The sequence below is a fragment of the Ursus americanus genome, chromosome 2 (assembly GCF_024610735.1).
Source record: "Ursus americanus isolate L20-20 chromosome 2, mUrsAme1.1.p, whole genome shotgun sequence".
In the NCBI taxonomy this organism is placed as follows: domain Eukaryota; kingdom Metazoa; phylum Chordata; class Mammalia; order Carnivora; family Ursidae; genus Ursus; species Ursus americanus.
This window is the reverse complement of record NC_142128.1, coordinates 67,797,386-67,821,092: the sequence shown is the minus strand read 5'-3', so window position 1 is coordinate 67,821,092 and position 23,707 is coordinate 67,797,386. Positions and strand designations below refer to the sequence as shown.

The following is a 23,707-nucleotide window of genomic DNA, read 5'->3' as shown; positions in this document are numbered from 1 at the left end:
AGAGAATGTGACTTACACCTATTCTAGTTTGGGGCCACGGGAGAAGGTGATGGCAGCTGCAAGTTTATCCCAATAAATTATCCGGCTTGCTCCGCCCACTTGTAACTGACTCGCCCTATCTGCTATCTCTCCACAGCAGAGCCTCAGGGTTAGGTGTCCAACCTTCATTGGCCATTCTCCTTTCTAATGCCTGGGACACCTGTAGGGTGAGGAGGGGGTCTCTCTACTTAGTGGTTTGAACCCACAGAGGAAGAACTGCTAGTATGTATGAATTCATGTGTCCGGTGAGGGGAAAAAGCAGGGAAAGGAAGAGGAAAGAAAATACCAGCTCTTGGTTTCTGGGTGAAGATACCAGTAGAGCAGGCTGGAAGTGCTTGCTGAACATAGACTGGTCCAGGTCCCTGAATAGGCAATGGCCAGGTTTTCCTAACCTCCTTCCCTTCCTACTACACCTTAAACTCCACCTCTAAACCAAGCCCTTAAGTCCTTGACCTTCAGCAAGAGACCCATTCAGTTGCCTGGGACTGACAATTTGCATAGGTCCCCAACCCCTCTTAAAGGCCTGCAGCTTCACAGTAGGGGTCAAAGTCTATGGATCTGAGCTAACGAGCACGCCCTAGGACACTAAACACCTCCCAGGGATCAGTCCAGCAAGACTCACAGGTGTTGGGAATCAGTTCCTAGGTTAACAGCAAAAAACTTGCCCTGGCCGCCTGGGTGGCTCAGTCGGTTGGGCATCTGCCTTCGGCTCAGGTCATGATCTTGGGGTACCGGGATCGAGTCCCATGTCAGGCTCTCTGTTCCGCAGGGAGTCTGCTTCTCCCTCTCACTCTCCCTCTGTCTCTCTCAAATAGACGTATAAAATTAAAAAAAAAAAAAAAGGAAAGAAAGAAAGAAACTAACTTGTCCCCTGAACCCAAAGCAAGGCTACAGGGTACACGTCCAGGTAGCCCCAAGGCTCACTGGTGCCTGAAAAAAAAAAAAAAAAAAAAAGTAGAGACCCATCTTGAGTTATCCGCTAGAATTGAATGTCTGAGAAATCGAAACAGGTAGATTCAGGCCAAGAGCACAGGCCCTACCCTTCCGGTGGGGGCTGGGCTGGGTGCTGCTCAATGGTCTTGCCAGGGGCAGATCCTGGTCCCATGGAGATATCCCACCTCTTCAGAGAATACATTGTTGTCTGGCTGAGCGGCTTTCCAAGCACATTAAAAAGAGACCACTTTGAACCTGGGCTCTGCGGGAAGGGACCATCCAGTTTACTCCTTAGGTCCTGCCAGATCCATCTACTGACTCATACACTGATCTCTAAGACTATATGTGGCTAGGTCCTAGAACTACAGTACCTTTCTCATTAAGGACCCCCTTTAAAAATAAAAAATATAGAATTTTTTTCTTTCTAAAAGGATCATAGGCACTTTAAAAAGTACTTCACATGTTCATAGCCCAGGCTAAAGACCCGTCTTTTGGAATCCTGATTCTTGAACCCTGTGCCTTTATACGGCATCGGGTTAGAGCCCTAAATTGTAAGATGGCTGCTGCAGATTGGCCTGTGAATTCAGGTGCCTTCGACCTCTACTGCCCTCTGTTGGCCGTGAGGAGGGAGGATATATTGGTAAAAAAAAAAAAAAACAAAAAACAAACTCTTGACTCCTTCCTGGCATTGACACCGAGACAGACTTTCTGTCCCAGAATGCTAGGGGCAGACAACCTTCTAGCAGCTTTTGCCAGAACCTCTAGAAGGCTTACCTTTCCTTGAGGTGAGCTGGGGATAAGGGGCTACACACAGGGAACCGCCACATGAAGTCAAAGCACCACAGTCTAGGTCCTGAGCCCCTGAATATTTGTCAGGGTGGTCTGATCGATCCTGTTAGGTATCCCCCAGCTGGAATCCCTGGAGGCAGAGGCCGCCCCGCCCCTTAACTTAGAAGGACGACAAGGAAGTCGGGAAGTTAGTGAAGGCCCATGCCTGGCCAGAACTCCACGTCACAGAGCTCCACATCGCTTGAGACACTGATTGTATTTGTAGGGGGTTAGGGAAACAGTGGAACAAGAAATACAAAACCAGGGAGAGAGACCGGGAGTTGCAGGTGCCAGGACCCCTAGAACTCTTCACTCTCATCCTCGCCGTCCATAGACTCTGTTCCCACTTCTTCATAATCCTTCTCCAGGGCAGCCAGGTCTTCTCGGGCCTCTGAGAACTCCCCTTCCTCCATGCCCTCGCCCACGTACCAGTGCACAAAGGCTCGTTTGGCATACATCAGGTCAAACTTGTGGTCGAGGCGGGCCCAGGCCTCGGCGATGGCTGTGGTGTTGCTCAGCATGCAGACTGCCCGCTGCACCTTGGCCAGGTCGCCCCCGGGCACCACTGTGGGGGGCTGGTAGTTAATGCCAACCTAAGAAGAAACAGCAAGTGGTGTAAGGCCCTGGTTCCGGGTTCCCGGGAAGGGGTCTGTGGAAGGATTCCCAAAGCTGGGAGAGGGGCAGTCCCCTGGTGTGTGGCATTTGCCGGTCTGTAAGGAACACAGGGATAAGGGAACAAGTCAACCACCGTAAGGAAACAAACAAATCTGGAATGTGGGACTTTCAAGACACTAAGACTAGTCCCTTCAAAGTCACCGTCAAGAAAAAGGGTAGATGTCTTAACATTAAAAGATCGAAGGGACAGATATAATGCCTGGGCCTGGATTATATCCTGACGTTGAAAAACAGATATAAAAGCCATTTGTGGAAATTGGGAAAGTTCAAATACTGACTTAGGTACTCCTATTTTGGAGAAGTATTATGAATTTTGTTAGGCACAAAACCAAACCGGTGGGTCATAAGCAGCTGTAACGGAGTTTAAATGGGTCAGCAAAGCAAAAATCAAGGAAACCGAGCAGTCAGGTGTCGAATCTAGGTAGTGGGTATAGAGGGGTTAACTGTACTAATCTCCCCATTTTCCTATAGTTTAGAAAATAGCTCTAAAAATATAAAACCTTGTGAAGCTCTCCAACTGGATCTAGCCTTAATCTACTTTAGACGTTGCTCTATTCAGAACATACATTTCATATTCAGCGTTAAAAAAAAACACAAGTCAGCCTCCCCCTTCCTGCCTCTCAGGACAGGCTCACTACTTCCTGAAGGCAGCCTATTCTCCCCCCCAGTAGCTGAAGCTCTCCTAATATGGACCTGGGAGAAACTGCCGCCCAGACTTCCTACCCCTGGTTTCTAGTTCGGAGCTACGGGGCGGCTCTTCAGTCTTAGCGCAGGGCTGTTAGCTTTACGACCGGAGTCCCTGCGTCCCCTCCCATCGTGGTCACGTCTGCAACAGCGTCACCGGGCAGGGAAGCTATGGGCTTTCTAAATGCCACAGCTGGCACCTTTAATCTTCCTAATCTCACCCTGGAACAAAACCCATAAAACTTAAACTAGGTCGCATGCCCAGTACCCTCGGGGAATGTGGAGAGGGAAAAGATAGGGGCATACACAAATTCTTCCTCATTACTTCAAAAGGAAGGGGCTGCGTTCATAGACCTTCTGAACCATGTCTTGCCCATTATCTGAATGGAAGGCCGTTCTGCGCTTCCAAAAGCACTCTCTTCCGAGCAGGAGCCCTACTAGGTGGGTATGTTCCTGGCACAGGTGAACGATCGGTCCCAACCCGACTGGCAAACCTAGGGAGTGCCTATTTGCCAAGCTAAGAGATGTGAAACCTACTTTTCCTTTCATAAAGGCAAGCTTTCGAGTAGAACAAAAAAGCTGTTATTTGCCTGATTCTCCCCATCCTAGCACTTTTGTTGTCCTGCCTGCAGCTCTGTAGGAATCCCCCCTCTCAGTGGGTACACAGGCTACAGGCTCACCACCTTCCCTTACCGCGCCCGACTTCATTCCCCACTTGCCTTGAAACCCGTGGGACACCAGTCCACAAACTGGATGGTGCGCTTGGTCTTGATAGTGGCGATGGCGGCGTTCACGTCCTTGGGCACGACTTCTCCGCGGTAGAGCATGCAGCAGGCCATGTATTTGCCGTGGCGAGGGTCACACTTGACCATCTGGTTGGAGGGTTCAAAGCAGGCGTTGGTGATCTCTGCCACTGACAGCTGCTCATGGTAGGCCTTCTCGGCTGAGACGATGGGGGAGTAGGTCACCAGGGGGAAGTGGATGCGGGGATAGGGCACCAGGTTGGTCTGGAACTCGGTGAGGTCCACATTGAGGGCCCCGTCAAAGCGCAGGGAGGCCGTGATGGAGGACACAATCTGGCCGATGAGCCGGTTGAGGTTGGTGTAGGTGGGGCGCTCGATGTCCAGGTTGCGGCGGCAGATGTCATAGATGGCCTCGTTGTCCACCATGAAGGCACAGTCCGAGTGCTCCAGGGTGGTGTGGGTGGTCAGGATGGAGTTGTAGGGTTCCACAACCGCTGTGGATACTTGGGGGGCGGGGTAGATGGCAAATTCCAACTTGGACTTCTTGCCATAGTCAACAGAAAGCCGCTCCATCAACAGGGAGGTGAAGCCTGAGCCGGTGCCACCCCCAAAGCTATGGAAGATCAGGAAACCCTGAAGACCGGTGCACTGGTCTGTCTGGGGTAGGAGAGAACACTGTTAGGATGCAGATGACCCACCCCCTGCCCCCAGCCCTCTTCTCCCGGCAGAACCCTCTTCTGTCTGCAAAGCTACTGTGACCCAACTGCAACTGTATTCACTTCTGTATTTGGAAAACAAAATTAAATTTTGAAGCGTAATTTATACTTAAGTGTATACGTTTTATTACAAATACAATGAACGGTTTGACAAGTGTATAGACCTATATTACCAAACTAATCAAGATACAGACATTTCTGTGACTCCAGAAAGTTCTCTCACGCTCTTTCGCTTTGCCTCTGTAGAGGTGAGAAGAAAATACCTACAGGGGTTAGAGTTCTAGGGGACAGATGACCTCGAAGGGCACTGCTGTCTGCATGAAGTGGCAAGTGAGGAGCAGTAGGAGGGGAGGGGAGGGGAGGGGAGGGTCAGGTGGGAGGAGGATTATTGTCAGAGAGCTGGTCCCTCTCAACTTTGTAGCTTTGCCACCTGGTTGCAGGAGAGTGGGAGGTGGGGGGAGGTAGTGGTGGCACCTTGTTGAACATAGAGATTCCCAGGTCCCCCACTTCAGACTGGAACCCCGGGACCTGCGGGTTTGACAAGTACCCCCGCTGACTTCTGATGCAGCTGGTCCTTGGATTAGAAAAGCATCAGTCTATACCAGACGCACGGGGAGTGATGATACAAACACTCTCTATTTATTTGCAATATATCCATATATTGGATCGCTAAGTCCTACACCTGAAACTAATGTTATGGCAATTAGATCTCAATAAAAATCAATTAAATGAAAAGCAAGCTTTATGCAAATTGATAACAACAACCAAAAAACCCAAAACATCCCCCCAAACCAAAAAACAAACAAAAAACCAAAATACCAACCCCCTGAAAAACCTTTTAAGAAAATCCTAGGACACCTGGGTGGCTCAGTCAGTTAAGCGTCTGCCTTCGGCTCAGGTCATGATCTCAGTCCTGGGATGGAGTCCCGCAGTGGGCTCCCTTCCCAGGGAGGAGTCTGCTTCTCCCTCAACCCCTCCCCCCTGCTCATGATCTCTCTCCCTCTCAAATAAATAAATAACACCTAAAAAAAAAAGAAAAGAAAGAAAGAAAATCCTAAGCCAAGGGAGTACTTCGTTTTTGCAAGCACAGAATCCCATTCCTCAAGTCAATGGCAAGTCCTCAGTCTGAACTCGTGAGCAGCAGAGAGATGTGTGGACAATCTCGCTAGAGGACCAGTGCCAAAGTACTGGCTCCTAGTTAGCCTCACTCCTGGTTCTCTGTGCCTCGGGCAAGGGATGGGGTCAACTGGAAGTGGTTAAAAAGTAACCATTAAGCAGGAGCCTCTCCCAGGTGTGAAGGTCTGCTTAGAAGCCTGAGCTGTCAAGACAGCTTTCACCTACCTGCTGGGGGTAGAGAGAGATCAAAGCTCAAAGGAGGCTCGGATTGGACAATTAAGACCTGGCAAAGCTAGGAACCAGCAGGGCAGGTGAGTCCGCAGACTCAGGGCAGAACCGGTTTTTCAGGCTTCCAACCCTAGATCCACACCCAGGACACACAGCTCCCCCTAGGGGAAGCCGACGACAGCCAAGCCGAAGGAGCCATCAGGACACTATGGGCATGGGCCGCAGCCACACATCTGTGGTTTCCCTTTCTTCCACACGTGTCCAGCCTCCCAGGCCAGGAAGGGAGAGTCAGGACACACGGATCTCCTGAAGGTGTCAAGGGCACTTGGTCCGCTCACCAGTTTTCGGATTCGCTCCAGCACAAGATCGATGATCTCCTTCCCCACAGTGTAGTGGCCTCGGGCATAGTTGTTGGCAGCATCTTCCTTGCCAGATATCAGCTGCTCGGGGTGGAAGAGCTGCCTGTAAATGCCAGTTCTTACCCCATCTTGAGGGGAAGAAAGAGGGCAAAGGTAAGAGAGGCTGGTCTCCTCCCTCATGAGGACACAGGCGCTAGGACCTATGCTGCTAAGCTCCCCTGGGTGTAACTGCAAAAGGGAGCAGGAATGGCAAACGGCCTTCCAGAGACCCACTTCCAATGTCCAGTTAGTCCTCCCTGGGGCTGACAGGGGTAAGTCAGGGGCCCCTTTAACAGTGCTTTCCCTCACAGCCACTTCTACTTGGTGAGGAATCAGAGGGATTCTAGAAGAATCTCACTGGACTTTTGAACATAGACTGATGCAGAAAACCCAGTCCACAGTTTAACATCTACAAAACTGTCTTTGGAAAGATGGGGAGATGAGGGAGTGCCTGGGTGGCTCAGTTGGTTAAGTGTCTGACTTTGGCTCAGGTCATGATCTCAGGGTCCTGGCATCAAGCCCTGCGTTGGGTTCCCTGTTCAGTGGGGAGCCTGCTTCTCCCTCTCTCTCTGCCCCTCCCCCTCACTCGTGCTCTCTTTCAAATAAGTAAAATCTTTAAGAAAGAGAGAAAGAGAAAGAAAAGAAAGGAAAAAGAGAAAGAAAAAAAGAAAAAGAAAAAAAGAAAGGAAGAGGAAGAGGAAGAGAAAGAAGAAAGAAAGAAAGGAAGGAAGGAAGGGGTAAAGTTTTCAGGAACAGGAAACTGAGGAGATCCAGATGCAGAAAGGAGGAAGCAGAGAACCCCCTGGGAGCCAGCAATAGCCAAGTTCACACAGGCCCACATCCTATTAAGGGGCCCCTTTCAGTTAAGGCCGAGCAGGGGGCCAATAAGAATGCTCTCCGTGCCCAGTTCCTTAGGCAATGTTATCCTCAAGAGTCTGTGGGTAGGAAAAAGGAAGTTTCAAGTTTCTGCTATTATATCCATTCTTTTCTGCAGTCTTCATTCTGGGTCTGACCCCTGACTCAAACATCTGGCAGTTTCTGGGCAGAGTGGTTTGACTGATATCCCTCTCAGCACAGGAAGCCCTCAGGACCCCTCCTGAAGTCAGAGTCTAGACAAAAGCAACAGATTCAGTGTTGTTCTTGGCAGGGGGCTGCCGGCATTCCAAGAGCTTTTCCCCTAAGCAGAGCTCCCCACTGACTTAGGGGCTGGCAAAAAATACAGGCTGGAGAGGGGAACCCCTGCCCACTCACCTATGACAGCAGGCTCCAGGTCCACAAAGACAGCCCGGGGCACATGCTTGCCAGCCCCGGTCTCACTGAAGAAGGTGTTGAAGGAGTCATCGCCGCCGCCCAGCGCCTTGTCACTGGGCATGGTGCCATTGGGCTGGATGTTGTGCTCCAGGCAGTAGAGCTCCCAGCAGGCATTGCCCATCTGCACGCCCGCCTGCCCCACGTGGATGGAGATACACTCGCGCTGTTGGGGGAAGCAGAGAGATGATGTGGTGTGGATGGAGAAGGGAAGCAAGTGGGCCTTGAAAAGGCCCTGGAAGCACTCTTTAATCTTTCCTCCTGGAGACTGAGGCCTAACAGTGAATTACATGGTCCGAAACCCAAAAGACTGGGTTCCCTTTCCACACCTTCCCACACTTTCAGCCAAATGACCTCATTTTGCTTTCATTTACTGAGGGTTCGAGAATGAAGGTGGCTAAAGCCTAGGTGTTCACGTCCAGGAACTAGAGAAAGCCGAAACCAAGTAACCAAATCCCACTGCCTAGTGCCCGTGTGCTGGCTGGGGCGGCACAGGAAGCTCAGAGTCTGCACACCAAGATGGAGCCTCCAACACTGGACCCCTAGGAGAAGGGGTCTCCCACGGTGGGGACCCTGTGTCCTCTAAACTCTGAAGGGGCAGAAGATGAAGTTCAGGTCTGTGGATGAACAGAGGCAGTGGCTCTGGAGTTAGAGCCGGTTTGAAAGCTCACCCACAACATCCCCTTTTGGGGGGATAGGCCCTGACTATGGACACTTGTCCTTGTCCACCGCGGTACACACTCAGTCCAGATAAGTGCTGCTCGATGGTCACAATGGAGCCAGAAGACTCACCCTCGCCCTTTCAGCTCTCCTGAGGTAACTCCTACAATGGATAGACTCTCTTGTCTTCTGGTCCTTCACCCCCAACCCACAGTCTAGAGAATCCGTGTGAAAGGGCCGCACACTTCCCAGACGCAAAGGGGGGTCTTCTAAAACAATCGGCAACAGTTTAGCAATTTTAGGATCTATCCTTCAAGACAGCCTCAGAGCCTTTACAGGGGCTCAGGACACAGGCGGGGATCTCAAGATTCCTGTGAGGCCCTGACTCCCCAAGCTCTTCGGTTTAACTGAGGGACTTCACGGGCTTGGGCACCAGAACAGGCGAGAAGTGGAGTAGAGGATATTCCCCCTTAGACACCAGGAGCTCACGGACACCCCTGGTCGGGTATGGGTCAAGGTCGTGCACCTCTGACTTCTGGCCGGAGTCCGGCCGCGCAGAACAAAGGCATTCCGAGGCACAGCTCAGAACTGGCGAAACCTGCTGGAGTTTGCAGAGCGGCCCAGGTCCGGCCTCCAGCGCGGGAGCATGACTTCACACGGAGGCGGGGACTGCAGCTGGGGGCGGGCGCCTCTTTGTCCCGGACCGCCGCGGGAGAAAACTGGGGCGGGTCCAGGCTCCCGACGCCGGAGCGCGCCGCACCGCCCGGCCGGGGTCGCGGGCCCCAGGCTGCGCTCGGCGCGGGACCCACCCCGCCACGCTGGCGCCCCGCCGGCCCGGCGCCGCAGTGCCACCTCTCTCCCGTCCGCAGCTGCAGCGCGCAGAACTTCTCCAGCTCGTATCCGCCTCTCCCGGCAAGGGGCTCAGAAGAGCAGCGCTCGGACGCGGCGGACGTCCCCGGCCCTGCGCAGAGCCCCCCACACCGTGGTCACCATGACCCCCTAAATTCCCCCCAACAAACCCCGCGCAGCCCCTCCCACCCTGGACTGCCCGGCGCCCCGGCCTCCCCTCCTTCCCGCGCAGCTGGTCCTCACCGGGGACCCTCGGGCGCCCGCAGCACGCTCTCCCGCGCAGTACCACCCTCACCGTGGACTCCACCAGTGCCCCCCAACTCCCTCTCACCATGGTTGTTCCGACAGGTGACGTTTGCGGAGGGTCGTTGACTGCAGACGCGCTACGAGTCTCCTGCAACACCACGAATCCCGGTGTAAACCGGCTAGTTGGGGCTTATATAGCCCCGCTCGGCCTCCGGCCATGCCTCCTACCGGGATTCCCATTGGACCGCGGCCGGACGGGGCCCGCCCCCTCCACGTCTCTCATTGGGCCGGCTTCCCACCGAGGCCCGCCCCCCTCTCCGTTATTGGGCGGGCGCTTATGAAATATCCCCGCCGTAGCCGGTCATTGGGCAGTTTGTAAAGCCAAAGGGAGGGAAAGCCTGGGGGTCCGAGTCCTCCAGGTCAGCTCGACCCTCTTGCCCTCTGTTGGAGCGGGTCTGAGAGGTTGGAGCTTTGGAGGAACACCTTTGTTCCATTGTTGCCTTAGGTCATTATACGGGTAACAGGACGGACCTAAACCTTGGACCGTGGCGCGGACTTGAGCTCAGCAAGCGCTACGTAAGGAAAGATGCTGTGATGAGAACCAGGTACTGCGAGCTTCTGTGGAAGGACAAAATGCGGCTGGGTGGGGGAGGGTTGGGCAGGCAGGTGTGGGAGAGAGCATTCCAGGCGCGGGTAATTGAAAATTACCTTCCTTTGTGGCAAGCCCTTCAGATCAGGTGACCCAGTTTGCAAGAGAGCAAGGGGTCCAGGCTGGCTGAAGCGGATTGAAGAGGACTTGTAGGGTTAGTATGGGTGTTACTTTGCAGAGTTTGCACATGATTCCACTGGATATGGGACACCTTTGAGGGCTATTGACTAGAAGAGTGATGTGATAAGCAGTATTTTAGGCAGTTCATAGATGTTACTTGTGTGTTTTTTTTCCAGTGGTGGTTTCATAGGTTTCCATGCTAAAGGGCATACACACACTTTCCCTCCTCCGTTCTGTTTCTTAGCTGAGATGAGGTTTTACTTCTAAATACCAAAGCAAAGCAAATTAGCCCATTTCCTAGTTTGGGAGGGTTAACTGGCATTTGGTTTTTAACAAATGACTGGACACCCCACAATGATGACCTTAGTATTTATTCAGCACATTCCAGAGGAATCCAAAGCATCTGTCATCTCCTGTAATCAGTTATCATTGGAAAGGTGACTGCACCCAGATCATGCCAGTCAGGCCTGGAGATCTGAATTGTTGCTTTAGGAAAATCTGCAGCTGTAATGACTTTCTGTTGATACAACCTAGGAAGTTACTGTGTCACTCACCAGTGTGACAGCAGATCAGTTCCTCCTGGATTCGTGCACCTGTTTTTCCACAAGACTCTAGACGTGTCGTTCAAAAGTATTCTGAAATATTTTGGAACTAAATGCTTGTCTAGGAGGCTTGTTAAATTCAGGGTGCAAAGTTTAACTTCAAACTCTGAAGAGTGTTCTTTGATCTCAACCCTTGTGTTTTATGAGGCTGCCAGCTTTAAAGTGGCTATCTCTGGTCAGGGGATAGGGTGAGAGAGTGTGGGTAAACATTCAAATAAGTACTTTGAAAACCCTTGTATATACAAAGCTAAGACATGGTTATTCATTGTCTGTCACAGGCCCAAGCAAAACAACTCAGATGTCACATCTTACTGACTGTGGGCATGCCGGTGATGAAATGAAGCTATCTGGCCGTAAACTCAGAAAGTCATAAACCCAACACCATCATCTCTTCCTTGCCTGGTCCTAGTGGGCGCTCATTCCACCAACTGGTAGTATCCGCCAGTTCAAATGTCCTTCCGTTTCTTTATTGAATAGAGTGAGTGGGCTCTACCCCAAATATAACTGTATTTGCAACAGTGATCCTGTGTTATTTGTGGAAATGACACAAACCAACCTCTCTTTTTTTTTTTAAGATTTTATTTATTTATTCGACAGAGATAGAGACAGCCAGCGAGAGAGGGAACACAAGCAGGGGAAGTGGGAGAGGAAGAAGCAGGCTCACAGCGGAGGAGCCCCATGTGGGGCTGGATCCCATAACGCCGGGATCACGCCCTGAGCCGAAGGCAGACGCTTAACCGCTGTGCCACCCAGGCGCCCCACAAACCAACCTCTCTTGACAACATGCTTCTTTATAGAGCACAAATTAGAATTAGTTCTCTTATAAGGTGTTTGGATTTATTTCTGTTATCTAGAGAGCTGCAAAACTTAGATTCTTTTTCTAACTTTCATCATGTTTTTCTCTATTCACTCCACTGATCTCAAGCTTAGTGCCATTACAGATGTGCCGTTTTCTCACAGTTCTTGAGGAATTTTAGATATACCAAAGTTCGGAGGGAAAGGTCATGGTTACCTCTAGGTTTCAAGCAATGTAAAGATTCCTGATAAGCCTGCGTCCTTTCCCTATAGGTACTCGCTCCCCACCCTGCCCTGCCACAAAGAATCAGATGACACTGAATTGAAAGGACAACCAAAGTCCGACTGGGCGAGGGAGGGGCAAAGAAGATGGAGAGGCTTCGTGGGAACAAGAATATCCTGTTCATCCACTGGTGAAGAATCAAGGTAGACAGGGAGACACCAGGGCTGTACCCCAGCTATTCATTTTTTTTTTTTTTTAAGATTTTATTTATGTATTCGACAGAGTAGAGACAGCCAGCGAGAGAGGGAGCACAAGCAGGAGGGAGTGGGAGAGGAAGAAGCAGGCTCATAACAGAGGAGCCTGATGTGGGGCTCGATCCCACAACGCCGGGATCACGCCCTGAGCCGAAGGCAGACGCTTAACCGCTGTGCCACCCAGGCGCACCCCCAGCTATTCATCCTTGAGCCAGTGCCAGCACTGTAGGGGTAGTCCCTGGTTTTCAAATGACTGAATTACTTCACAGTTGATGGTCACTCTAGCAAAGTTGCCAAAGTTGCGTGTGTCCATGAGCTAGCTTTTCCCCGCTGTTGTCTTATCTTGAAATTCACCTACCCTGTGATGGGGCAACTCCTCCCTAGGATGGAACCTCCTTTCTACCCAATCCCTGTTTCACATCTCATACCAGAAACCATTTAGAACAAAGTGGGGAAGAAATGTATAAACCTATAGGAGTTGATCACTCTCTCCTCGCTTCCTTAGGACCGTAAGTGTCCCTAGCCCACAGGCTTTTTTTTTTTTTTAAAGATTTTATTTATTTATTTGACAGAGATAGAGACAGCCAGCGAGAGAGGGAACACAAGCAGGGGGAGTGGGAGAGGAAGAAGCAGGCTCCCAGCGTGGAGCATGGAGCCCGATGTGGGGCTCGATCCCAGGAACCTGGGATCACGCCCTGAGCCGAAGGCAGACGCTTAACGACTGCGCCACGCAGGCGCCCCCAGGCTGAATGAATTCTAAGTTTCAATAGATTTGGAGTGAATTTGGTGGATACTTCTCTCACTTAACCTTAAGTTCTGACATTTAGACACATTTAGACACGTCCCAGGAATTTAATTCTCCAAACACAAGAGCACCTTGGTCACAACGGAAAGATTGACAATACTGAAGTCAGCACCTTTATTTTCCCACAGCAGTGCAGTACCTAGCCTCTAACCCACTATTACCCCCTGCATCACACATGTGATTCACTCTAGGGTGCCTCGGTGGCTCAGTCGGTTAAGCATAGTCCCTTGACTCAGGTCATGATCCCAGGGTCCTGGGTTTGAGCCCCACATCAGGGCTCTGCTGCTCCCTCTGCCCCTCCCCCTGCTCCTTCTCACTCTTGCTCACTCTCTCTCTTAAATAAAATCTTAAAAAAACCAAAAAAACAAAAAACTTCCACTGAATTCTTTATTTTGGTTACTGGATTTTTTAAAATTATAGAATTCGTATTTTGTCACATGTCCAGGTATCTGTTAAATTCCCAAAACTGGGGGCGCCTGGGTGGCGCAGTCATTAAGTGTCTGCCTTCAGCTCAGGGCGTGATCCCAGCGTTCTGCGATCGAGCCCCACATCAGGCTTCTCTGCTGGGAGCCTGCTTCTTCCTCTCCCACTCCCTCTGCTTGTGTTCCCTCTCTCACTGGCTGTCTCTATCTCTGTCAAATAAATAAATAAAATCTTAAAAAAAAAAAAATTCCCAAACTGATTTCCTTGAACAGAGTAAGCAGCTATTTTATAGTCTATGTTTGATAGCTCCACTCTGCAGCCTTTGTGGGCCTCTTTCCATGGTCTCTCGTTTCACTGGTTTTCTTAATAACTCATCTCATAATGCTTGGTTCCATTTTATTGTATTCAGGATATTGTATTAGGAAAATTACGGTAGAAATGAGTCAAAGTTTAGGATGATGACATTTTTCTCCAGAGAGCGTTTTTGTTTGCTTGAGCCAAGGATTTGGGGAAACTACCACTTTGGGATCAACTTAATCTAATCCAAGGACTGATATTGGAAGCCAAGCTGCAATCCCCTGAGAGAGCCTATTTCCTACTTCTGGCTCACCCCTATTCTTGGGGTGCAAAGGACTGAGTGCCTCAACCCAATGTGAGAAACGTTTACCAGGTCTACCACTCTTTGAACAGGCCCAGACCCCTACTTCTGGAAGGCTGTCACAATCACCCACCAGCCTCTGACCTGCCCACTTCCACATTGCAAATCCCCTCAAGAGAAGAGTGGCCCGTAACACCAAGCCCACTTCTCAGGGCTTCTATCTTCTCAGTGGTCCTGGTCCAGTACTTCTTCAAACACATTAGCTTTCTGATGCCTTTGGATTTTTAAAATATTTTGTCCAGCCTTTCTAGTTGCCCTCAGTGGGATGGTGATCCAAAATTACCTATCCACCATTATCAGGGACACGTTTTCATTGGAGAAGCTTGAGTATGCTCACGCATGGCATAGTAACAGTATGTAAAATGTCAGTACACCACTGTCCACCTTGGAGTCTGTGTGAACAAAGAATTTTGTAGAAACAGTTAGGCCTTGGGAAAATCAATTGCTCTCCTAACAGGAACCACAGGTTCCTATACTCATAGCAGCAGGTTTCAATACTCACGGGCTACTTCTATCTACCTATGACAAAGCAGTTAACGGTTTCACAAGTCTTTATCGAGAGCCTATGAGAGCCTGTTATGTGTAAGGGGAACAAAGAGGTGACATCCTCCTTTTATAGCAGACACTAAATGATTAATTAGTCGACAGGCCTCAAGAGAAACCCTAAAGTTCAGGTTTCCACTCTCCTCCTCTTTTTCGAATTGCATATTCTTCCCAGTGACAGACAGGAATCTAACTTCTACTGTTTAAATGCCTTTATTTCTTTCAAATTAAACTGCACAGGCAGAATACCAACGATATTTTTGGCTATTGGGGAACAATGTTTGGCAATTCTCTTAAAAAAAAAAATACAAATGACCAATAAGTGTATAAAAATTTCATTAAACATAAAATACATGCAAATTAAAACAGTGAGATACTTTCTCTACGAAACTGGGAAAATATTCTTTTAACGATAATAAATACCCAGTGTTAGGAAGGTTCAGAGAAACGAGTGCTCTTCTACGCGGCTGGGGGAGGGCGAATTAGCACAGCTGTTGCTGAAGCATGTGTGTCAATAGAGTAAATCCATGAAAACGTGCATACCCTGCAATTCTCCTTCTAATAATGTAGGCAATAATTAAGAATGTGTATACAGGTTTAACTATAAAGTTGCACTTACATCACACTGTTTGTAAGAAACTGGAGACAATCTAATAGTAGATTGTTTAAATAAATTATAATACAGAAATACAATGGAATACTAAAAACAAGGGTGTCCACAGATGGTTATCTGTTAACATGGGAAGTATTTTGTCAAATGGAAGAAGCAAGTTCTAAAAGAGCACAGTATGATATCGTATTTATATTTAAAAACTATACATGTTTATATATACATATAGAAAAACACTGAGAACCGGAGTTTCACCACATTACCAGAGGCAATCTCTGCATGGTAGAAATGAGTGATTAAAAAAATGTTTATACCCACTTTTGTGTTTATCTGCAATGAATGTGTACTATTTCTGTGATTAAAAAAGGAAAGAAAAGCCAAAGTCTAATTAAAAACAAAAGCTTTGCTTAGGTTTTGGCTTGTGATAGGAGGGGCCACATGCCCCTAGAGGCATCTGCTTGGTTTTGTTCCTTCTGACCTGAGTGGATGATTCTCACAGTTGTTTTTCGCAAATGCCACAATCACGGACATTTGACTGTTTGTCTAGAGAACAGTTCTCTCATTTTCAACTAGAGCTCGCTGAGGCTATGACTGGGGAAGGAAGCCACCTTTCTAGAGTAGGTTGGTTGCAAAATCGTGCCCAAGGCCCACACTTTAGTTGGGGAGCCCTTAGAAAAGTTCTGGGGAGAAAGAAGGCAGAAGCAAGCACACAACAGATACAGAAGGATGGGCTGTAGATTGTAGGGTTTCTATTTCGTCCTTATTTTAATTCTAGGGTCTCCTCAGTCTTAGAGGTAGGACACCTGAGACCTGGTCACAGAGATTCCTAAGATGTTGAGTCACTTCAGAAGAGAAGTGACAGAACAAGTTACAATCATATTGAAGGCTTAGTAAGTTTGCTAACACAAAACTGTGAGAGCAATCCCACAGCTATAGAGACAGTGGCATCTGGACAGAAAGTTTGTGTTCTGGGTTGGTATAGGGATTCCAAACGAACCAAAGCTCTGAGGACCATGCTCCGTAGGTTCAGTAAATGACACTATCCATGAGAGAAGTCTTTCCTAAGAACAAAGGAAGAGTTACTTGCCCAGATAAGACAAACCTGTAAAGTCACGTATAATTTGGCAAAGGCCTATCCCTCCTATATCCCACATGCTCCACTCTGAATGAAAGCCAAGGTGGAGTTTTCCTTGGGGTGGCTGCCAGATAGGGTTGCAAATCTGATTCTCAACTTACAGGCTATAATGTAAAGAGAAACCACGGCAAGATTTGAAGGGAAAAGGGGGTATATTCATCTTCACAATAAAAAGTCATTATCAACCTAGAGGCTCGGCTCTCAAACATGGTATTACAGGTGTGTCCAAAGTAATGTGTTTCTTATGAGTAGTTAAATACCGAAGTCTGTAAATGCTGTATTTTTAAAAAGAATAAATTACTGTAGATAAAGCTAGTCATACAACAAAGTCACTCTCAGACACTTGTATGCTTTCTTGAATGAGACAAAAAGGTGGCTTGAACTATTAGCATGAGCGCCGGCTGTCATGGGTCATCTTGGCTAACAGGCTGAATACTGCTCTTACAGAGCAAGAAACAAGGGAGCCCAGGGTCGGAGAGCCCAGGCAGGATGCCAGGGATGAGAGATTTGTGGAAGTGTTCCAGTGTCCTGCAACTAGGGGAAAAGGGAGATACGCAAAGTGAGCTACGTAAGAGGCATGCACTTGCGGCTTTAAGGAAGCGGGGATTAGCCCTGTGCACGTTCCACGGACGTGCTGACGCTCGTGATTTACATCAGTACAGAGAAGGTGGCGGCAGGGCAGTTACACCAGCTTAAACACCAGTTCTTGAGTGGAGTAGCTTTTATAGTTGGGGGTGGAGCTGCGTCCCCCTCCCCTCAGTTACTCATGGGAAACCCGTTCCAAGGCCACATAGAAACTGTTCTTGTCATCTAGGCAATGCCAGCCAATTGGTCCGATTTCACAGTCTGCGCACACCAGAAACTTGATGTTGCCCACGTCCTTGGTGAAGCCCACGTTCTCAAAGATGAACATGTCCTCAACCAGCCAGTGCTCCTGGAGGAGATCGCCATCAGGATTGCTGCCATCAGCCAGAGCTGGCTTCTTTCTCATGGAGGGAAGGAAAAGCTGCGGTGGAAGAGAACACAAAGCACACGCAAATTGACTGGCCCGTCACATCATCACTCCCATCTGCTCACACTTTACACCTCTCCCTGGCAGTTTTTTTTGGAATGAAAACGAAATGAGGAGCCCTACTGCTGAGTTATAGACCAGGATGCCAGGTTGCTCCTCTGTCACCTCTCGGTCATGCCCGGTTTGTTACGTGGCTTCATTGCTGTGCTTACCGTGGTCTGTAAGGCCCTGCCTGTTCCTAATCTTCCTCTAGGTCATTCTGCTGCCGCCACACTGGCCTTCTCGCCTTCTCAGACAGGGTGAGTGCGCTCTGTCCTCAGACCTTGGCAAGGCCGACTCCATGATATTCAGCTCAAATGCAGCCTCTTCAGGAGGCCTTCTCTGACCAAACAATCTGAGTTAGCGTCCCATACTGCCCATTGTATTTTGTTTTTTAAAATGCCTTTCCTGAGGTATAACTGACACATATACTGCACATATTTAAAGTGTACAATTTGATACATTTTGGCCCATGCAAATACTGAGAAACCATTACCAGCAAGATGACAAGGGTATTCGTCACCCCCGGAAGTTTCCTTATGCCACTACCTCTTTATTTCTTATTCTCTAAAATTAATGTATTGGCTTAGTTATTTACCTTGGGTCTCCCTCCACTAGAATGTAAACCCCAGGAAAGCAAGGAGCTTACCTTTCCTGTTCACTACTATAACCCCAGTGCCTAGAATAATAACAGATATGGAGCAGGAACTCAAATATTTATCAAAAGAATAAATACAGGCTATCTGGCTTTGCTCTATTCTATCAGTGTTATGTATATGCTGGATTTATCTTACAAAAAGCATTAAAAAGGAAAATCTAGTTCTAGAATTTGGAATATCATCCCAAGGTCCTTGTACCCACAAATCAACAAGCCTTCCCAATCATTAGGACAAAGCCTCACACACATACACACCCTTTAATTTCTTCCCTGTGGTTAGTTTACACACCTTTAGTTGCCCCAGTGTACTCGAAGATACGATGCCATCAAAGCTTGTTACCCCTCTGCTCCTCATCATTATGGCCGCTGACAGTACACTTATTTTCCACCCCAGGGTACACTTCTGCATCCCCAAACTCTAATAAAATAGGATGGCCTCGGTGTGTTAGTCTGACATTAGCAAGCAGAATAAAAGCAAAAACATTTTAATTAATTTTTTTTAAGATTTTATTTATTTATTTGACAGAGAGAGAGAGCCAGCGAGAGAGGGAACACAAGCAGGGGGAGTGGGAGAGGAAGAAGCAGGCTCCCAGCGGAGGAGCCTGATGTGGGGCTTGATCCCAGAACTCTGGGATCACGCCCTGAGTCGAAGGCAGACGCTTAACAACTGAGCCACCCAGGTGCCTCATTAATTATTAAAAAAAGATTTTATTTATTTATTTGACAGAGAGAGCACAAGTAGGCAGAGCGGCAGGGAGAGGGAGAAGCAGGCTTTCTGCTGAGCAGGGAGCCCGATGCCGTGCTCGATCCCAGGACCCTGGGATCATGACCCGAGCCGAAGGCAGACGTCCAACAGACTAAGCCACCCAGGCGCCCCCAAAAAACATTTTGTTTTTTAATTAAAAAAAACTGGACTGACATTAGTCCAAAAGAGGCAGATGCTTTGGTAGGATGAGCAAGCCTCTTCCTGAACGCAATGGTTAGGGAATCATGAAGCTGTTGGTATGTGTTAAATACCCTGGGGTTTGCACCTCTGAACTCTGGGCCAGATTCTGGTCAGTGGCTGTCCCTAATAGGGAGGAGGGAGCACTGATCCAGGATATTTCTACTCCCTATCTTCCCAGCACCTGGCTTACTAAAACAGGTATCTGTGCACTACCCTATGCGGTGTCACCCCAGACATCATCTGAGAACATCACAAAATAGGACAGTCCCGCCTCCTGTTATTGTCATTCCAGTCACCCTTTTCACCTCATCTAATGTTTAAACGAGTCCCTAATGCTTTGTTTTACCCTAAGTGAAAATGGGAACAGGCAGAGGCAAAGAGGAAAATTCAGGGACCAGGAAACCTGGACTCCAATCCTAGCTTAATCTCTCTGTGGCCTAAATTTCCCTAGACAGATTTCTGGCCTATAGTGTAGGTGTGAAATCAACAACTACACATAAGGCGAGGGAAACTTTAAGGGGAGAAAAATCAAAGACTTCTGAAACATTAGCCTTTATAAAGTGTCCAACAAAGGAGCACTAGCTTCCTTCCCAGTGGGTTTTGTTTGTTTGTTTTTTTGTTATAACGCAGACCACCACCTCTGGAGTCTCTTCTGAGTAGTGATTTAAGGGAAATACTATTCGCCATTCATTCAAGGGGCTGACTGGGTCCTGTCCCTCTCTTTCTCAAAATTCCCATTTTTATTTAAATCCTGTAAGTCAGATCCACAAGACTAGATATATATTGTACATGTATCTGTGTGGCTCTCAACCCATTCTCTGCAGTGCCCAAGGCTATTGCGGGTCAAGTTTTTGGATCTAACATTTGGAATACAATTGGGCTTTCCAGATAGACCATTGGGGTGGAAATCAAGAAATTACTATCTAATTTGAGGCTGCTAACTCAGCTGGTTGGGGGCCAAAGTTGCCAGTTACATCCCTGACCAGGTGGGTCAACTGCTCAGGACCCAGGCAGTACCCTAATCCTGGAGCATCTCCTCAGAGAGATGTAGAATACCCCAACTCAGCGAGATTGTCAGTGGAACTCCTTTTGCTTTTTCAAGTACTGCTAACAAGGGCACCTGGGTGGCTCAGTTGGTTAAGTGTTTTCCTTCAGCTCAGGTCATGATCCCGGGGTTCTGGGATAGAGCCCCACATCGGGCTCCCTGCTCAGCGGGGAGTCTGCTCGGCCCTCTCCCTCTGCCCCTCTCCCTGTTCACGTGCTCTCTCACAAATAAATAAAGATCTTTTTTAAAAAAGAGAGAGCGCTCACGTGCTCTCTCACAAATAAATAAAGATCTTTTTTAAAAAAGAGAGAGCGCACGCACAAGCAGGGGGAGCGGCAGGCAGAGGGAGAAGCAGACTCCCCGCCAAGCAGGGAGCCCGAAACAGGACTCGATCCCAGGACCCCGGGATCACGACCTGAGCCGAAGGCAGACACTTAACTGACTGAGCCACCCAGGCATCTCATAAATAAAATCTTTGAAAAGGAAAAAAAAAAAAAAGAAAAGAAAAGAACTGTTAACTACCCTTTTAAAAATAATTTCTTTTTGTGAAAATCCATTCTCATGGTGGAAAACTTGGCAAACATGCTACAATATAGATGAAAATAAAAACTGTTACAATACAGAGTAAAGTTCTGGTAACTTTTTTATAATTTTCTGCCTTCTGTGAGTGTTTGTGGTGGTTTTAAAATGTGCACAAATTCTTTGACAATCCTTCCACCAGGAGGTGGAGTCCACGCCTCTCTCCCTGAGCCTGGGAGAGCCAGCCCCAATGAGTCAATTGCGGTGGAGGTGACAAGCTAGGTTAGAAAAGGCCAGGCCGCTTTTGCTGGTTACACAATGGGAACACTTGCTCCGGGAGCCTTCAGCTTCTACGTAAGAATTGAGGCTCCTGAGGCCACCACGTGGAGAGACCACCCGGAGGGATGCCCCCAGAACCTGTCCCGGTGCTCAGGTGTTTGAGTCTTCCCAGTCCACAGGCAGACACTTTAGGGAGACAGCGTTTCACATGACCCTTCTGACTGCACACGAAAGACCCCAAATGAGAACTGTATAGCTAGGCCCAGTCAACTCCCCAAATTGCGAGCAAAATAAATATTAATGTTTTAGGTCACCATTCCTGGGTGATTTTGTTACAAAGCAACTGAAGAACATTGCTCAACATAGTTGAGATGCATGTTCCATTCTAATTCCTAATTTTTTGGGATCAACTATATATACATACCATAAAACTTATTTTTTAAAAAGATGGTATTTATTTCAGAGAGAGAGAGAGCGTGAGTGGGGTGGGGGGGCAGAAGGAGAGGGAGAGAGAATCCCCAAGCGGGCTCCCCGCTGAGCGTGGAGGCCAATATGGCGGGGTGGTGATCCCACGACTGTAAGATCACGACCTGAGCCAAAACCAAGAGTCAGACGCTCAACAGACTGAGCCACCCAGGCGCCCCTAAAACTTACCATTTAAGTCATTTTTTAAGTGTGCGGTTTAGTGGCATTAGATACATATATGTTGTTATGCAACCATCACCACCATCCACCTCTAGAATTTTTTCATCTTCCCAAACTGGCGCTTTGTACCCTTTAAACACTAACTCCCCATTTTCCAGTCCATGGCAACCACCGTTGTCCTGTTTGTCTCTACAAATTTGACTACCCTTGGCACCTCATATGAGTGGGATCATACAGTATTTGTCTTTTTGTGACTAGCTTATTTCACTTAGCATAACGTCCTGATATTAAAATGCTTCATCAGTTTTAAAGTTTTATTGAGGGGTTCCTGGGTGGTTCAGTTGGTGAAGCATCTGCCTTCGGCTCAGGTCGTGATCCCGGGGTCCTGGGATGGAGCCCTGCGTCAGGCTCCTTGCTCAGTGGGGAGCCTGCTTCTCCCTCTGCCTGCTGCTCCCCCTGCTTGTGCTTGCTCTCTCCCCCCACCTCTGTGTCAAATAAATAAATAAAATTAAAAAAAAAAAACAACCAGTTGTAGGACTTACAAAAAACACATGCTGCACCAACAGGGACATACTAATCCATTCTCTCCACGCTAACCCATTACTGACACTGGGCTAACAGCTTTTGTTCACTACTTTGATTTAAACCTAAGTATTAAGATCTTACTTATGTGCACAGTCTTTAGTGTAGGTGATACAGAGGTGGACAGGATACAGTACCTCACGGGCTAGATGTATAAACAACAATTACTGACAACATCGTAAGATCAACTGAGATTATAGATGTGAATATGCTTTGTTGTCTTTAAGCCATGACTTGTCAATCTTGGTACTACTGACATTTTGGGATGGGTAATTCTTTGTTGCTGGGCCAGGGAGAGTGGGGGTTGGTGTCTTATGCTTTGCAGCATTCCTGGCTTCTATGTACTAGGGGCCAGTAGCACCCTGTTATAGGCTGAATGCGTTCCCCCCAAATTCTTATGTTGAAACCTAACTCCCAATGTGACAGGTCATGAGGGCAGAGCATATTTTTAGGGGCAATTTTGAGTGACAGGGTATGCACACAGTTGAAATGAGATTATACTTTGCACTTTCCCGTGGGTATGTTACACCTCAATAAAAATATACCAAAATAAAAAAAACGTTTTCAACTTTCCCCTTTTGGGGTGATGGCAATATGAAGGAGATTAAAATTAGTAACTTGAAGATTAAAATAGAAATTAAATCTTCCTTCAAAATTGATTTTCAGGATTTGAGGTGTCCATCCCACTTGAAATACGATTCGTTTGAGAAGCCCTGCGTTCCACCCAGTACCTTGGCAAAGCGTGTAGGTTACGGGAATCATCTGTCACATCCCTTACACCAAAGTTGTTTCTGGAGCTCCTCCTGGGGCGGAGAGGCGCCCGACAGAAGGGAGACCGGCGGGTGCGCTGTGATGCGGGCCGCGAGTCCAGGTACACCGGGCGCCATCCGGCCGCTCCGCAGCGTGGAGCTGCAAGAGCTGCGGGAGTCCCGGGGCGCCGGGCCCTCGGAAGCGGGCGGGCTCGGCTCAGCCCCGCACCGCACGCGGAGCAGCAGCGTCCACACACAGCGCGGGGACAGGGCCGGGGGTCCCTCCCGCCGCGCGACTCCGGCGCGGGCAGCCTCGGGCGGAGCCCGGCCGCGACTTGGGGCGCGGTCTCCGGAAACGCGCGCGGGGACCGGGACTCCAGCCGCCAAGGCCCCCTGGGAAGGCGTGCGGGTGTGAGGCGCCTCCAACCTGCCTCCCTACCTGTCGGCGGGAGAAGAGAGCGGTCCCTGGCTGCAGCACCCGGGAGCCACAGCGTTGGCACAGCACCGCCTTCCGGTTTCGGCCCTCGGCTGACACTAAGTCGTTCAGCGGCTCGGCTGGTTCCATCGCCGCTGCCGCCACAGCTTCCTCGGCCACGACCGCGCAGGCGCTGTCTCGGTGGGATCTTTCGGAACTGCGCTGGCGCGGCTTTCAGAGACGGGGCAGGGAGCGCACGGCCACTCCCCCTCTGCGCAGTCGTCCGCTTCCCCCCGCCCCCGGATTCTACTGCGCAAGCGCCTCATTCATTGCTTACCCTGGGCGGTTAGGTGTCGCTGGCTTTGTGACAGGGTCACTCACTTCCTGGGACGTGACAAATCCTCTCTTCATACTCACCTGGTCACTGGCCTTCCCTTACTATTGAGTAAAACCCGGGTAAATAATTCATTAAAGTTGACCGTACCTTTTAGTTTACTGAGATTGGATTTAGTCTTATAAACGAATGGGGACGTTTCTGGAGGCCATGTGAGGGGAATCTGGGTCACACTACACACCAG

At 48.9% G+C, this 23,707-nt stretch overlaps 2 protein-coding genes and 1 long non-coding RNA gene across 4 annotated transcripts; 1 reads left to right on the top strand and 2 right to left on the bottom strand.

Annotated features, from left to right (window-relative positions):
* Nucleotides 1-1,998: 1,998 nt before the first annotated feature.
* Nucleotides 1,999-9,636, bottom strand: LOC123785735 (tubulin alpha-1C chain). The gene is made up of 5 exons (XM_045787638.2): nt 9,509-9,636; nt 7,612-7,834; nt 6,301-6,449; nt 3,879-4,559; nt 1,999-2,393 (listed from the first exon to the last, which is right to left on the bottom strand). The coding sequence occupies exons 1-5, from the start codon at nt 9,509-9,511 to the stop codon at nt 2,100-2,102; spliced, it is 1,350 nt and encodes a 449-aa protein (XP_045643594.1). The 5' UTR covers nt 9,512-9,636; the 3' UTR covers nt 1,999-2,099.
* A 161-nt stretch (nt 9,637-9,797) lies between these two features.
* On the top strand, nt 9,798-18,368 carry LOC123785734 (uncharacterized). 2 transcript variants are annotated; one of them, XR_006777737.2, is made up of 4 exons: nt 9,798-10,028; nt 11,073-11,225; nt 11,863-12,015; nt 17,055-18,368. It is a non-coding gene; the product is annotated as an uncharacterized LOC123785734 (long non-coding RNA). The 2 variants fall into 2 exon arrangements; XR_006777736.2 differs by having other exon boundaries at nt 11,073-11,272.
* Nucleotides 14,690-23,707, bottom strand: RABIF (RAB interacting factor). Its single transcript, XM_045787637.2, has 2 exons — nt 23,154-23,707; nt 14,690-17,246 (listed from the first exon to the last, which is right to left on the bottom strand). Exons 1-2 carry the CDS (start codon nt 23,277-23,279, stop codon nt 17,001-17,003), a joined length of 372 nt encoding a protein of 123 aa, XP_045643593.1. The 5' UTR covers nt 23,280-23,707; the 3' UTR covers nt 14,690-17,000.

Excerpts from the sequence above, each read along its gene's own strand:
- LOC123785735 (XM_045787638.2), bottom strand. Across the intron at positions 4,560-6,300 it reads TGGAGCGAATCCGAAAACTG|ACAGACCAGTGCACCGGTCT; the intron begins GTGAGCGGACCA and ends CTCCTACCCCAG. Across the intron at positions 2,394-3,878 it reads GGTGTCCCACGGGTTTCAAG|GTTGGCATTAACTACCAGCC; the intron begins GCAAGTGGGGAA and ends GTTTCTTCTTAG.
- RABIF (XM_045787637.2), bottom strand. The coding sequence starts at position 23,279 with ATGGAACCAGCCGAGCCGCTGAACGACTTAGTGTCAGCCGAGGGCCGA. Across the intron at positions 17,247-23,153 it reads CTCTCTTCTCCCGCCGACAG|CTTTTCCTTCCCTCCATGAG; the intron begins GTAGGGAGGCAG and ends CTTCCACCGCAG.